The sequence below is a fragment of the Etheostoma cragini genome, chromosome 15 (assembly GCF_013103735.1).
Source record: "Etheostoma cragini isolate CJK2018 chromosome 15, CSU_Ecrag_1.0, whole genome shotgun sequence".
Lineage (NCBI taxonomy): Eukaryota > Metazoa > Chordata > Actinopteri > Perciformes > Percidae > Etheostoma > Etheostoma cragini.
In genome coordinates, this window is record NC_048421.1 from 22918393 (window position 1) to 22934178 (window position 15786).

Here is a 15786-nt window from a genome sequence, read left to right on the forward strand (position 1 = left end):
AGAGAGAGAGAGAGAGAGAGAGAGAGAGAAAAAAAAAAGAAATCCTTTTAGATCAACATTGTTTAATAAAACTTAAAAATAACCAAATAATATTCTGGCATTATTTCCCACTTCTATCTGTAGCTGTCAGCCCATTGGTTTCTAATGAAATTATTAAACATGAATTGAGCACACATATAGTGTGGGTGGTGACGGCACAGTGGATATGAGACATGCCTTAGGTGTGGGTTAGATTCCCACTGCAATACATCAACCAATGTGTCCCTGAGCAAGACACTAAACCCGTAGTTAATCTAGAGGCGTGCGACCTCTGATATATAGCAATTGTAAGTCACTTTGGATAAAAGCGTCAGCTAAATAACAGGTAAGGTTCCCTAGAAAACAAATTCATTCAATGTTTTTCTGTCGTCCTTTCATCAGGTTGGCGGTTTGATCCCAGACTCCTGTCTGGCTCCCAATGTGCCGGCCGGCGCCTTGCCGGGCAGATCTGCCGCCATCGGTGTTTGAATGGGTGACTGGGAGGCAGCTTGTGAAGAGCTTTGTGCGCTAAAGTAGCAATGTATAAATATAGGGCTACACGATAGGAGGAAAATATCTAATTGCGATGATTTTGACTGATATTTCATTTTAATTCACAATATTGGAGGGAATGATCATATACATCACTACTTAATGCAGAATGATAATAATTGCCTTAAAACAGTGTGGTTACCTGTCTCCATGGGTGTGGGCTTGTCCTCCTCCTTGGTCCCTGAGGTTGGGTGAGCTGGGCTGCTAGCATTAGCACTGCCCTGCTCTGCAGCTTTGTTTCCAGCAGTCTCCTGTTGCTGCGCCTGTTGGGCAGCTTTCTCCGCCTGCTCGGCCGCCTCACGCTCCCTCTCCTCCGCCCGCCGCCTGGCCGCCTCTTCAGCCGCAGCCATCTCCGCTGCTAGCTTGTCCATGTCCACCTCCACCTTCTGACTGCACAGCTGGAGACACAGGGAACACGGGGTAAAACAATGGCTTCAACTAGGCTCAATTCCCCATTTACAAATTAACTAAGTTGTAATCAGATTGAATGCAAAGACAAATCTGTGTAAATTAAGTGAGGGGAAAACATGTTCTAATAGTAATAAGTCGCTTCCTTTGGTTGGATGTTAACATCTGGTTCAGGGGTAATCAAACAACCTCATCCGTGCTTTTCACTCAGCCGTCCCTAGGTAAATAAAGGCTGCCGTACCCGCTTCAGTTCAGTGTTGAATGAGTCGGTGGTCTCCAGGAAACGTCTTTTCTTGTCTTGGTGGCGATCCTCAATCTGGAGGAGTTCTGCCTCCAGCTTTCTCTGAAAGACACGAGACAGACAGGTGAGACACACCGATATCCCTTTCACACCAAAGGCTCAATCCGAGTTATAACCGGGTCGACTGTATGTTTGAATGGGGTAACCCATCTCGATCTACTTGGCTTCACAACCCAGGTCACGAGGTGGGTTTGATCAGGGAAGACTAGGGTCAGTTTCATTGTGAAGTGCGCACAACCTGAGTCCCTAACAGGACAAATTATGGGATTGGTTAGAAATGACCGTGGGGCATTCGCACAGGTCCCCGCACACTTGGACGAAAAGAAACCTTCAAGAACAGTAGAGCAGAGCGGTTTAATTCATTTTACCGAACAGTTGGCTATTAGCGTGTGCCCGGAGGTTCTAGTCTGCCATTTTTTTTGAAGAAGGAAATAAAGCCACTGAGCTCCTCTCAGCTCACATACTAATTTGGGGTTCTCCAATGGCAGACTAAATGTTTAACTAGTCCATGTTGACATCATTTTTGCCGTAGAGGAAGATGGTTTAACCTACCTGGTGCACCATGAGAGACTGGACCTGCCTCTTCAGGACCTGCATGCGGGCCGTGGTGACCACCGAGCGGACATCTGGCACCACAATCTCACTGAGGATGTCACTGATGAGCCGATGGTTCCTCTGGAAGCGAGAGGCTGCTGTGTGCTTCACCGAAAAACCGTCATCGTAGTCTGGCCAGAGGGAAAAAATAGACTCTTAACTGAGCACCAAGGCGGGGGGGGGGGGGGGACGACGACGACGACTAGCTTGAACTTTTGGGGATTTGCAGCCCCACTCTCTTTAAATGTGTGTAATGACACACTGATCTGGATTGAAATATCGATTCAATGATCCAATATCATTAAAGCAAAGTGAAGATATGTCAATATAGCAATCTTTAAGATGTACCTTTATTTTAAAATACCCTCTTTATATATATATACAGTGGGGTTTAAGAGTTTGGGCACCCCAGGTAAAAAATATTGTTGTCCATAAAGAAGCCAAGAAAAAGATAAAAAAATCTCAAAGGAATCAAATGACAGGTTAGACATTTGTGTAATATGTCACAAAAAGTTAAGATTTAATTTCCATCATTTACACTTTCAAAACAGGGAACAAAAAAATGGCTTCTGCAAAAGTTTGGGCACCCTGTAGAGTTTCTAGCATGGACCGCCCCCTTTGGAAAGCTGATTAACTCTGCAGAGTGCCACAACGTTTGCAGACGCTATATTTTTGTTTTCTGTTACTTTGAAAGTCTAAATGATGGAAATATGCCTTTTGGAGATTTTTCCATCTTTTCTTTGCTTCTTTGTGCACATTAATACACATTTTTACGTGGGCTGCCCAAACTTTCGAGCCTATATTCATGATTTTAAATCATCTTTGACATCTTGATTGAAAGTATTTTCAAACGCCCATGTCTAAAACTAACCATCAGGGTCTTCGGCGGGCTGAATGCTCATGTAAGGCTCTCCTTTGTCCATACGACTCTGCCTCTGTCTGCTCTCCTCCTCCATTGCGGCCTCTGCGCGGTTCTTAGCGTTGACGTAGGCCAGGTAGGCTGGTGAGTTGTGGTAGGCCTTTAGAGAGTCGTTATACTCGATCTGACATGGGGAGAGTGAGAAAGCAAGGTAGCATTCATTTCACACTGCATCATAGACTATAGGTGAGACATAATATTGAGCTCTATTGTGTCCTTGCCTGGTTCCCAGTTTTGGGAGTAGCCAACGCAGCATGACACACCACTAGTTCGCTTCCCAAGCAATAATCTTAATTCAATTCAATTTTATTTATAGTATCAAACCATAACAGTTATCTTGAGACACTTTACAGAGTAGGTCTATGCCACACTCCATAATTTATAAATTCACAACAATTCTTCATGTCATTTTCTGTTATTATTCATCAATACATTGTTTCTTACTTGGCGGTTTGTCATTTGTGCTAATGTTTCACATATGTTTTTGAGTGTTATTCACCTTATGTATGTATTAGTATTGAGTAGAAAAAAAATTCTTGTCATTCAATACAACATGTCAATACATACACACAGTGCTGGCTTGACCTGAACCTAAAGTTAGGACATTTCCAGCAGCTCACCTTCTCAGCTTCATACTCGTTCAGGTAGTCCTGTTTCTCCTCATCTGTCAGGTCTCTCCACATCCCTCCGATAATCTTTCCAATCTCCCATAGCTTCAGGTCAGGATTAGATGCCTTCACTTGGTCCCATACCTGGGGAGACACACGGAAACACACACACACACACACTTACTTAATGGTATGTTAGTTAGCTATAAGACAGTGATGGAAACAAAGGAGGAAAAGTGCAAAGGAAAGAGGTTAGCCCCGAAATTATGAATCTATTGGACAGAACCATCAACTAAGAACTACCATAAGCCATTGAAATGTGTAGCACATTTGTGTTGCAAAATGCCTGGATGGAATGAAATGAAATACATCCAAAGATAGAATCACTATTTTTATGTCAACGTGACTTTTTAGAGTAGATTTAGTCTTTATGCCATAGCCAGTGTTAAAATGTCCGCTCTACAACTAGAGAAGCGGCGAAGCGACAAGCATGGAAGGGGGAAAATGAAGGCCAGTGCAGATCATGCTTGCAAAAGGAAACAAAGGAGATGTAATTTGTCTTTATCGATGACAAACCCAGGAGGCTTCTGTAAGCCAACGGGATAACTGAGTGGAGAGTGCTCCACCAGGTGGTGGAGGTGGTGGTGAAGGCGTCATGGCTTGGCTGTTTCGCCCCCTAAAACCCCTGCAACCTTTCAGGGGATGGGAGGACAAGCAGTAAAAGCAGACACCGTGGATGGGTGTCTTACCTTCCTGCTTACCTTCCGGCTGTACCGCATGTAAGGCATCAGTGGCTTGTCTGGAGGCTTGGGAGGCTTTGGGACCGTGACGCCTGAGGAGTTCTGTGGAGGGAGGGCAGAGAGAGACAAGGGGGATAAAGAAGGGTAGACAAGTGTGAATAAGGAGATTGGACGGGGAACAAAAAAGAGAAAAAAGGTTTAGAGAAAGCGGTCAGAAAAACAAACAAAAATGCTGTCATAGTACATCAGCTGTTTATGGTCTGATAATGCTGAGGCTTTTGTGAAAGCAAAATAAGGAGGTGTACATGTAAACATGACAATACACAATCTTTAATGGTCCTGGATGCTTTCCTGCAGCTGCATAAATAATGATAATTTTGGCAGCCAACCGTCCCATGGCTTTAAGTATTTATTAAGACTGTTTAAAAGCAAATTAACAATTTTAAACAGGAAATTGCGTTTGGTGTCTATAAAGGGTGTTAGCTGACTGCTGGTCAGCGAGACAAGCCTGGTGAGTTTTGTGGGTGAAACAACAGGAACTATAGATATCCTCTTGCCCTGACTAATTCCTCATTGGTTGGAAAAAAACACGGGCATTGAGCATTTTATTTGTTTATTATGTTTTTTTTTTCACGACAATGTTCTGATATTTCTTCATTCCACTGTTTTAATGGTCAGTTTTAAGTTACAGTTGTTTCACTTTGATGTTGATGATTTAATGAGTTTACCAGATCCACCTTAAAAAGTGTTTAGGTAAGCCTTAAGACCTTGATGATGTTTTCAATTTGTTTGTCAGTAATATTAAAATAATGTGCAAGTTATGGCTGATTTTGACGTTTGCAGACTACTCTAACATATATGGTTTCACACAGTCAACTTCAAAATTGGTCAGTAAACTCCAAAGATGATGGTGGCTAGTTGTCAAAATACCCACATAACGCCGCAAAACAGGCAGTTGTTTGTACACTGTCAAATCTGCCTCAAATTTGTCATTGATTTCCCTGAAATTTACATTATGTGGTCGACAAAAAATACAGCATCTTGACGTATAAATAGTCTGTGTGCCACATAGTGGACACAGGAAGAGGTGCACAATTTGAAGTTTGTAATTTCCAACACAATGCACTACATGGAGGGAATTAAATCTTGTGTGCCGTGTTCAGCAGTAATGGAAACACACGGCCGGTGTCAACTGGGAGCCAGGGGCCCCCCCGAGGTTGACGGGTGCACGCTATTTGCAGCTTTAATTTTAGTCATAGCAGAGAAAATGCTTTTGGCGTAATGCCTATTGGGAAAGTGTTTCTTTAGTGTTCATACAGTGTAAAATACAGAACTTGGTTATAGGCAAAAATGTTAAGAGCCTACCTAGAAAGGATAGCTATACATTAACGTTAGAATTAAGCTTATATACGGTATTAATACATAATTGAAGCCTTTTTGATGCTCCTTTCTTTCCCCTTCTCCCCATATAGGTGCTCTTGTATTTAGCCCAAGACAGTTTCCTACTACCCTTCCTATTATCCTGAGCCCATCCCCCTTTTCTGTTTTTTTCCTCCAAATTCCTTCCATCAGTCCATTACCCTGCTGGAGCCTCCGGAGCTCCCTCCCAGCCGGAGGTTGTTGTAGGCCAGATGGCTGTAAGGGTTGTAGCCCACAAACCCTGGGGTGGAAGGCATTTGCTGATGGAAGACAAATGAGACAAAACACGAATGAGAAATGGCTAACAAACAAGAGGAGGAAGAGGGATAAACATAAACAAGTGAAAAGGGGAAAAACATGAAAATATGTGTCTTTTGCTTGTTTGTTTTCCATGATGTCATCATGCAAGGAAAAAAAAGACAACTGGCCACCAGGTTAGCATTCAGACTGAATCTACAACATGTGCGTGTTGCATGTAAATAAGGAAAAACTAATTCAGGCCACCCTATTAATTGCAAGATTAATTTGACCATTTTCAACATTTAACAGCACCGTGCCCGCTGACCATAAGGTAATGAAATGCATCAAAACAGACATGTTGGCTCTTTACAAGCTAAACTCGGAACTTTGATGCCCAAAAAGCTCAGATTTATTTCGTAAAAAAGACCTTAAATAAGTGGTAGTATGACAGGAAAGAGCAGAAGTTACAGTGAGAGCGATGATGGAGAGCTGAACAACTTAGTGGCAACCTCTGCGTGTTCACACAGAGAGAAAAGTAAATTAAATGAAAACAATATCAACAGTAAATTCTGAAACTGGAACTGAGACTTGGACACTTACTGTTGTTGGGGCAGGGGGAGGGGGAGGGGCGTAGGATGGTCGTTCTGTGTGAGAAGAAAAAAACATATTAGTCAGCTGTTACCACAATCTGCAATGTGTGCATTTTTTTATTGGGTGGCTATGGTTTACTTACATTACTCTAATTTATGTTTATTTCCTTTATAATACTGCTATACAGTGAACACTAAAGATTAAAGATTCAAATCATCAGTCAATGAGCCCTGGCTGTAACCTTAGGGCTTTATTACATGGCATCAGATTGGTGCATAAAGCAGCAGAGATGCTCTGCAGTTCGCCAAGACGTTACATATTTCCGACTGTGTGCAAATAAGATGTCTTCACAGGTAAAATTAGACTATTGCTATATGTAAAAACTCAGACCGGAGTAGCTTCTATGCAGAGAAACTGAACTACAGTTATTGTGAATGTTAGTAGTAGAGCTAGGCAACATATCAATATTGTTATATGAGGCTAGACATTGTCTTAAAATTCCGATATTTTAATATCTTAATTTGACACAAGTATTGTCTTTTCCTGGTTTTAAAGGCTGCATCACAGTGAAATGATGTAATTATCTGAACACAACGCCAATATTTCCTTATAACGTAGTTATTATATCAGCATAACTGACGATTATATATCAAAAATCTCACTGTGTGCACATTTTGTGAAAGCACCAATTATCAACCCTCCAATTTTGCTACAACATCAATAGTATATGATGTAATATGTAAGTGGATTTTCTCCATATCAACCTGCTCCAGTAAGTTGTGCTTAATATTATAGATATTTAAAATTCTAAATGAAAACAATGACATTGTTGTTCTTCTATCTAAAAAAATTTTTTGAGATACCTTACCAAATAAAACTGATAAAGAAATGTAAAGAAATTTAGAATGGGGGGGGGGGCATCCCATTTTGATGATACCTTCATGAATTGGTGTTTTTTGTAGAATCGTGTTCATTTTGTTACTACACTCACACCTACAGTAAAGGCTATGATAGAAACCAAAGGAGAGGAGTTTACTATTCACTTACTTACACATCTATTATATGTGCTCACGCGCTCACTGAATAGCAACACCACCAATGAAGTGAACGCTATTTTGTACTATTAACGTTAATAACATGCATGTTTACTTACTTGACATCGTGGCTGGAGACTTGGCTAAGTAGAGGAGGCTATTTCCATATTGGTTAACCTGGACAAGAACACAAAACAAAAAGAAACTCAAATTTGATGAACTACAACAACTAACGTTAAGCTTTTGCCATTAGTCGTTTGGTAAACAAAGTTACCGGCTAACGCCGACAACAATGAAAGATAACAATGGCCGACGGGACTTAAACAGCTAGCTAGCTAGCTAGCCAGCGTCGGCCTACTGACCAAACCCGCTAACACAAAGACACAATTTGCTTCATGATAACATTGAGAAAGCTATCCAATTACAATTATCTCAAATCAATTTGGACCCAAAACACGCGTCCATGCTTATTGGTTAAACCTTCGACGTGTGTAACCCTTGCAAAAACGTTTGAATAAGCTTTGCCGTTGATGCTAGGCTAACGCACTGGCTAGCGTTAGCGGTGTCGTGTGTTGTGCGTTAGCCTAGCTTCCACTAGCTAGCTAGCTAGCTACATGGGGATAATTACCTACCCTTTTAGCTACGTGTTCTAACTGCAAAACAAATGCAATTAGTCGTTCTTACACTTAAGTTTAAAAATGATACAAAGGGAAACATTTTAAGTAATTATGTTGGAAACAATGTAAAGATACTCACTCAATCGTCCTTTGTTCCCCTCCGTTGGGCCTCTTGTTCCGCCTTTCACACACAAACCGGAAGTGTTGATTTAGTTCTGGCCGGGAAAGGATGTTTTCAGAATAAAAGTGGAGTTACTTCAATACACATAAACTAATCCAATACGTCAATAAAGCCATATTAGTTAATTAAATCAGCAATACTCTAGAAATAAGTAAACTTTTTGGACAAATCGGAGTTGTTCCAGAGAGTTCCAGTTGTGTAATCAATAACCATTAATTATGTGGCAGATATGTGTGGGGCAAAAAGCCATTCTTATTGAAACGAAAAGCTCTACAAAACCCAGAATTAAAATGTAACTGCAAACAACAACAGTTACATACTTTTACTATAGTTACTATAATTTCATGTATCGTATTGTACTGTAATGAATGTGTTTGTATGCAGCTGTTGTCAGCATGTTTTGCCCAAGACCAATTTCCTTCGGGCCAGTAAAGTTTATCTTATCTTATCTTAACACTGTCCCACACCAATGTCCCAAATTACAGTGATATATAATCTGCCACATATACAATAAAATACACTAATAAGCATGCTTCATAAAAGGTCTAATTGCTTTTCATTTCGTCCAGTTTCATCATATATTCCTTTACAACATTGGACTTCTTGCTGATTTGCAGACTGCAATATCATATTCTTTCATGTTAGTCGCACACAAAAGATAGAGGTATGGAGCTCTTGCTAATGCAAAGATGCATACTAATAGTAAATGTTTGGCTTGTAAAAAATGGGCATTACCTTTTTTATACCAAAGATTCGGCTGTGGTTGATCACTTTTAAATTTAGGAGAGACATAGTGCTAACAAAAAAGTGTCACTTGTTGCTTTCCGGGACTTCTATACTAAAAATCTATTTTCAAACAAGCTAAAGGTACTTCGGAGATCCTCCAGATTTCAATCTGTCACTGTATACTGTATGTATGTGTAGTACAGCCTTGTTTTCACCATAAGCTGACAATTTAGCAATAGCATGCTGTTGGAAGCAACCTTTACAAAGTCAGATGTACAATGTAGTTAAAAAAAGACACTATATGTCCCCACGCATTTGTTAAATAGAGCCAAATAAGACAATAACATAAAGTCAAATACATTTGTTTAATCAGTTAAGCATCGGAGTGTCAATACTCAAATGTGTGGGATCACAAAGCAGGAAGAGACTAGGGTCTTGGTCTTCTCATTCTCGGTCTCGGTCCTGTTCATCTGTCTTTTTCGGTGGCAAGGTGATGAGCTCGAGGGCCACTGGGATGATATGTTTTTGAGGACCAGTTGAATACAGGACAGGTCCCAAAGACCCGGAACCAATGCCGCGGTAATAGAAAAATACAATCCCATTGTGGCCCGGGTCTCAGAGACCCGAAAGCCGAGGCCACGCTAGTAGAGATATACAGTCGAATACAAGACAGGTCCCAGAGACCCGAAGGCCAAGGCCGTGGTACAAGTGAAATACAGTTGAATACAGGACGGGTCAAGGGTTAAGAAAACTAAAGAATTAGTTATAGATTACAGGCGAAATAAGATCCCAGCTGAGGCAGTGGAAATCAAAGGTGTAGAAATAGAAAGAGTGAACACATACAAGTATCTGGGCGTTGTTTTTAACGACAGGCTAACATGGTCTAAGCATGTTGACTCCTTGATGAAATAATTAAGTCCACGGGTCTACTGTATGAGGAAGTTGCAGTCCTTTAAGGTGAATGCAGATGTGGTGAGAAGGTTTTTTATGTCAGTCATATGTAGTGTTTGGAGTTACTGTGTGGTTGGGTGGGGGGGAAATGCTGGGGTAACTGAGAAGGACACTTGATAGAGTGACTAAAAGGGCTGGGAAAATGATGGGAGAGTTGAATACAGTGGATCAGGTATATGAAGATCATGTGGTAAAAATAACGAGGGTCCCGGGTCACCCTCTTCAAGGTAATCTGACCGGCCGGGTTATAGAGCGCAGTGGTAGGCTAAGACCTCCTGTGACACAAACGAAGCGGTATGCTCTTTCTTTTAGACCTCAGGCTATTAGGCAGCACAACAAGCACTTCAAACGTACATTTTTATTAAATATATTTAATATATTTTTATTTATATACTGTATTATGTATAATATTGCAGTGCATTTGTGATATTGTATTTATTCTCTAGTTTTTAATGGGTAAGATGGCGAGTGTGAGCACTGTAATTTCCATTTCTATGGATGAAATAAACTTGACTTGACTGGACTTGACTTGACTTGGGTCCCAGAGACCCCAAAGCCGATGCAGCGGTAGTAGAAAAATACAATTGCATTCAGGCCCGGGTCCCAGAGACTCTAAAGCCGAGGCGGCTGTAGTGAAAAAATACAGTCGAATACAAGGCCGCGGTGGAAGTGAAATACAGTTGAATACATGACGGGTCGCAGAGACCCGAAGGCCAAGAACCGGGTCACACCCCAGCCCACCAGGTGGTGCCAGGTAACACGCTGTATGTGACACGCTCCGGTTGCGTTTGCAAGCCCAATCCAAAGTATGAACAATGAACATCAGGCTCTTATAGGCTGCAGACCGAAGACATTTAAGAGTCCATGTTTCTGGTTGAAGTGCTCGCTATGTAAAAAAAACCAGAAATGAATTGTGCACTGAATTTAGTATTGTTCCAGTGAGAATGTTTCCAGCCAGTTTGATGCACGGAACTCACATGTACAATTGTTGTGACTGTCAAATGATATGCAATATGAGAGTATAATTTGGTTGGCTACTATTTGAGTACATGTAAAGATGGTTGTCCCAAACTTTCATAATCTATATTAATGTTACCAAGTCACAATGAAACTGCCATAGTGTTGCAAGTTAGTGCCCAGCCACAGAAGGCACAAGCTAAAGAAAGGGGATGTAGATCATTCTAGTTCATAGATCTTATGTCTGTGTTCTGTATGGACACTGAAAGACACCATACATGAGGAAGTGCGCATACGCAGTAGGTTAAAAGTCCAGTATGTTCCCTCTCCCGCCATGTTATCTGTATGGTCTGTTTAATAAGTTTAGTATGCTTATCAGAAGTTTATGAAATGGATATAAACCATGGACTCCTTGCTCATTTCAACAGTTCCCACAAGGTTTCAACTTTCAATTCTGACCTCCAATATTTCCAAAATGATTTCAGAATTAGCCAAACCAAATTTGAGCCAACATGAATTGAAAGCAATTATTTCATTAAAAAATAATCACAACATTGTTATCAGACCTGCAGACAAAGGCACTGCTATTGTGTTACAGGACAGGGATCAATACTTACGGGAGGGACATAGACAATTTAATAAATCAACTTAGTACTCTAAACTTAAAAATCCCATCTTACAAAGACTGTACCTCTGATTGCCAAAAATAAAAAATAGATTTACGAGGTAGCACTGAGCCTAGATCACGTAGATTTTATATGTTACCAAAAATACACAAAGACAGTAAGACTTGGAGTAAACCAGATGAAATACCGCCTGGACGTCTTATTGTTAATGATTGGGCAGCAAGACTTATTTCATAGCTGAGTTCACAGATTTTTACATTAATCCTTTAACTACTAAACAGCGCAGTTACATAAAAGATACATAGGATTTTGTGGAGAAAATTAAAACTACCATTGTAATGCTGTAAAGTCATGTTTTTCTTAAATACGCGGACAGTAATTGACCAGACACGGAAATTTTAAAATTATTCAAAATAAATCTGCAGAATAATTTTGAATTCAACAATCATTTTTTTTCTACAAATATCAGGAACTGCGCTGGGTAAAAATGTGCCCCAGGGTAAACGGCAGAATGGGAAAGCACAGCACTCGCCGCATTTACAAAAAAGCCTCTCCACTACTATAGATATTTGGATGATATTTGGGGGATATGGCCACACTCGAGAGAAGACTGGCTTGTTTTTGATCAACTTAAACAACCACTATTCATCTTTTAAACTAAAAGGGAAGCTTAGCCTTACTTCTGTGGATTTTCTGGACACTAGCACACTCAAAGGCCCGGAATTTGTGAACAATGGTGTATTGGACATTAAAGTTTTTTTTTTTAAACCCAACATCCTTCCTTTAATTTTAGTCTAAATAATTCCTAATTTCTGCTTTTCTAACTCAAACATTATGTATAATTTCCTATGAATGAGGTTTATTGAACATAATTCCAAAAATAACTGTAAAATTAAAGTTAAGAAGTTAGTGTTACGTTGGGTTGAAAACTTCAAAAAAGTGACAAACATTGAAAAAAAGCCTCAAAAGTGTTGAAAAAGGGACAAAGTAACGCAAGAAAAAGTTTTTAAAATATAACCAAAAGCAACAAAAGTGTAAATTTTCCATTTTGATGTAAATGGAGAGCTAAAATCTTACAGTATCTTACTGTTTTAATATTATACAGGATCATACTGTAAATGGCAATGCATTCTGGGAGAAAATAATAATATTACAGCACTATCTGCAGAATGTTACAGATTAGAGGTATTTACTGTTAATTGCAGTGCAGTGGAGTTTTAAATTACAGTATGCTTACTGTGAAGTAACAGCGAAGCCACAGCAAAGCCGCTGCCAGTATATTACTGTAAATTTACGGTGAAAACAGCATAGTTTTTGTCCCAAACATATACGTTTGCAGGATTAATGAAATCACAACTGCTTCGTTTTCACAGAATTTGCACTAGACAAGGATTTTGAAGTTGCCACTGAGACGCTGTTTGCAGCATTAACCTTTAGGGGGTACTCCTGGACTCTGTTCCTCAGGGTTCTGTGACCTCTTGATATCAGTCGCTTGTTACCAGTCATTACCAGTGCAACTGGTTATGGAGATCAAAAGTAATTTCAACAATTTCGTTAGCAGAACCCAGATGTTGAAGGATTTTAGAGTCATTTCCACATTCAGAAAGAATAAAAACTTACATTGGTTAAATCTACATTGATACCAATTTCAGACCCTAGTCGGACTTGGCACGGGGAATTTTTCAAACAGCTATGGGTGCAAAATCCGAGCAATCAGAGAGTATACATGACGCAGAGGAATTGTAATGTATATTCAAAAAGTATGTGTGTGTCTAATCAGAGGCAAACTATGTGACATGCAATATGTGGAGGAAAAGGGTAACACCATACTTACCAGGTTTATACAACACAGTTACTATATCTACAGAAAGAAAGACAGAAAGAAACAGATACACATCCTTCATCAAACCCTCCTCACCGAACATCAACACCTTGGACCTGGATAAACTCAATACAGACACATGGATGCACAATAACACTAATATACTCAGAGACAATACAGACACATTGATGCACAATAACACTAATATACTCAGGGACAATACAGACACACGGATGCACAATAGTACTCAGGGATCACTATGACACGGTCATTGCCACACTACTGCAGAACCTGCCACCATTCACACAGGCGTCCTTTAATAAATCCATTCAGTGGGGGAGGGCAAGATACAAGAGGAAACTCACGACCTCCTCTGTCAACACACTGAGAGGCCTCATCTCCAGGCGTCCTGAGGCTCTGAAAATATAGCCCAGAAAATATAGCCAGGCGGGTTCCTTCATAGGACTGCTGGTGGTGGGGTATACTCGCTGTCCATGTTTTAGACTCATTGTAAACTGGCGAGGGAGATAGCTGGGTGACTGACAGAAACCCAGAAGTCACACTCCGAGAAAGCTGAGCAACAGGCAGGTAGGGGATACGTAGAGATGCATTGGTGGAGCAAATAGTCTTGGAAAAACACAAACCCTGGTGCTGAAGGAGGTGGAGTGGAAATGAAGCATTTAACCCAGTCTGGAATAGTCTCTCTAAGCTAGGGCTTCTCTGATAACATACCTCACTCCTTCCTCTTTCCCCTTCTACCCCACTTCCTCCTGCCCCATCCCATTCACTGCCTGACACATCTCACATTGCATACAGCAATACAATAACCATTGAAGCTCCACCATGTAGTAACACCACTTCATCTCCATCACAGCACACAAACAGCAGAGGGAGCCAGAGCTGTAAGCTGCAGGTTCCTGTGGGGGAAACCCAATAACTGAGGTGGATTTTAAAACAATGATGAGAAAGGGACAAATGAAAAGCAAAAAGCTGATGGGTGGTTCCAAGTGTCCTGGGGAGCCAGCTGCCGCTGCACAGGTCCTGATTGGGATAGAGGTGGATAACTCAGATGTTTGGGTACACCCCAAACACCCCCCCACCCACCCACGCAGCTTTAAAAATTACAAGACTGATTGCTATGGTGGGGAAGTAGACCCTCTTTAAGGGGTACTCCAACCTCTCATGCATTCCATCTTTCACAGACCCTGACATACTGGTTGAGAGTTACCCCGGAGCTTTCATCACATAACAGCAATCTTACAGTGGGGCTCGAAAGTTTGGGCACCCCAGGTAAAAATGTGTATTAACGGGCATAAAGAAGCCAAATAAAGATGGAAAAACCTGCAAAAGGCATCAAATGACAGGTTAGACATTCGTATAATGTCACAAAAAGTTAGATTTCATTTCCATCATTTACACTTTCAAAATAACAGAAAACCAAAAAATGGCATCTGCAAAAGTTTGGGCACCCTGCAGAGTTTATAGCATGCACCCCCCCTTTGGAAAGCTGAGACCTGAACGTGTCATGGATTGTTCCAAATCATCACCTGGAAAGACCAGGTGATGTCAATCTTGAGGTTTTAAATGCCCAGACTCATCTGACCCCCCCCCCAACAATCAGCACCATGGCTTCTTCTAAGCAGTTTTCTAGAAAACTGAAACTGAAAATAGTTGACGCCCACAAAGCAGGAGAAGGCTATAAAAAGATAGCAAAGCGTTTTCAAATGCCAATATCCTCTGTTTGGAATGTAATTAAGAAATGTCCGTCATCAGGAACGGTGGAAGTTAAAGCAAGATCTGGAAGACTAAGAAAAATATCAGACACAACAGCTTGCAGGATTCTGAAAAAGCAAATCCAAACCCACGTTTGACTGCACGATCCATCCAGAAATGTCCAATCTGTCATTTGAAGCCTTTTGGAATTTTTTCTCTTCTTTTCTTGGGTTCTTTTTGCACATTAGTACAAAATTTTAACTGGGGTGCCCAAACTTTCGAACCCCACTATATTGGATTGTTAAACAAAGAGAAAGATGGGTGCTAAAAGTTGCCCGCCCAGAACTAGTTGTAGCATAAAAAGACAGAAAAGTAGCGGGCTCAAGCCTGAGCCTTGTGGCACACCAAATGTTCATTGTGTCAAAGAAAAGTTTCCCAACAAATAATCTTGTTTACATGAACTGCCTACAACTTCCTTTGCTCCCTTCTTGACTTTCTCATCCATCATTTCATCATGATTGCCATGAACTCATCAATGGCCCCCTCCTCTCCTGGGAGCTGATGCTTAAGGCTTTTTGCAAAATCAGTCTTCCCGGCATGGATTTGGTACTCCCTGAGGAAGACATAAAAGTATAGGGCGGGCCAAAGAAATGTTTTGATTAGTTTGAGGCAGGGTAGAAGCCCCGTGTAGATACAAACCCGATTCCAAAAAAGTTGGGACACTGTACAAATTGTGAGTAAAAAAGGAATGGAATAATTTAGAAATCTC

General features: G+C 40.8%; 1 protein-coding gene and 1 long non-coding RNA gene across 2 annotated transcripts in view; one reads left to right on the forward strand and one right to left on the reverse strand.

The window, feature by feature from the left end:
* Positions 1 to 416: 416 nt before the first annotated feature.
* On the reverse strand, positions 417 to 8240 carry smarce1 (SWI/SNF related, matrix associated, actin dependent regulator of chromatin, subfamily e, member 1). The gene is made up of 11 exons (XM_034894493.1): positions 8177 to 8240; positions 7544 to 7601; positions 6400 to 6443; positions 5721 to 5819; positions 4150 to 4242; positions 3413 to 3544; positions 2745 to 2916; positions 1832 to 2004; positions 1220 to 1321; positions 694 to 968; positions 417 to 546 (listed from the first exon to the last, which is right to left on the reverse strand). The coding sequence occupies exons 2-11, from the start codon at positions 7548 to 7550 to the stop codon at positions 417 to 419; spliced, it is 1227 nt and encodes a 408-aa protein (XP_034750384.1). The 5' UTR covers positions 7551 to 7601; positions 8177 to 8240.
* A 1038-nt stretch (positions 8241 to 9278) lies between these two features.
* The window catches only part of LOC117958678, a 20858-nt gene continuing 14350 nt past the window's right edge, over positions 9279 to 15786 (forward strand). The window contains exon 1 of the long non-coding RNA XR_004659770.1: positions 9279 to 9380. This is a non-coding gene — a long non-coding RNA (uncharacterized LOC117958678). The remainder of the gene's footprint in view (positions 9381 to 15786) is intronic.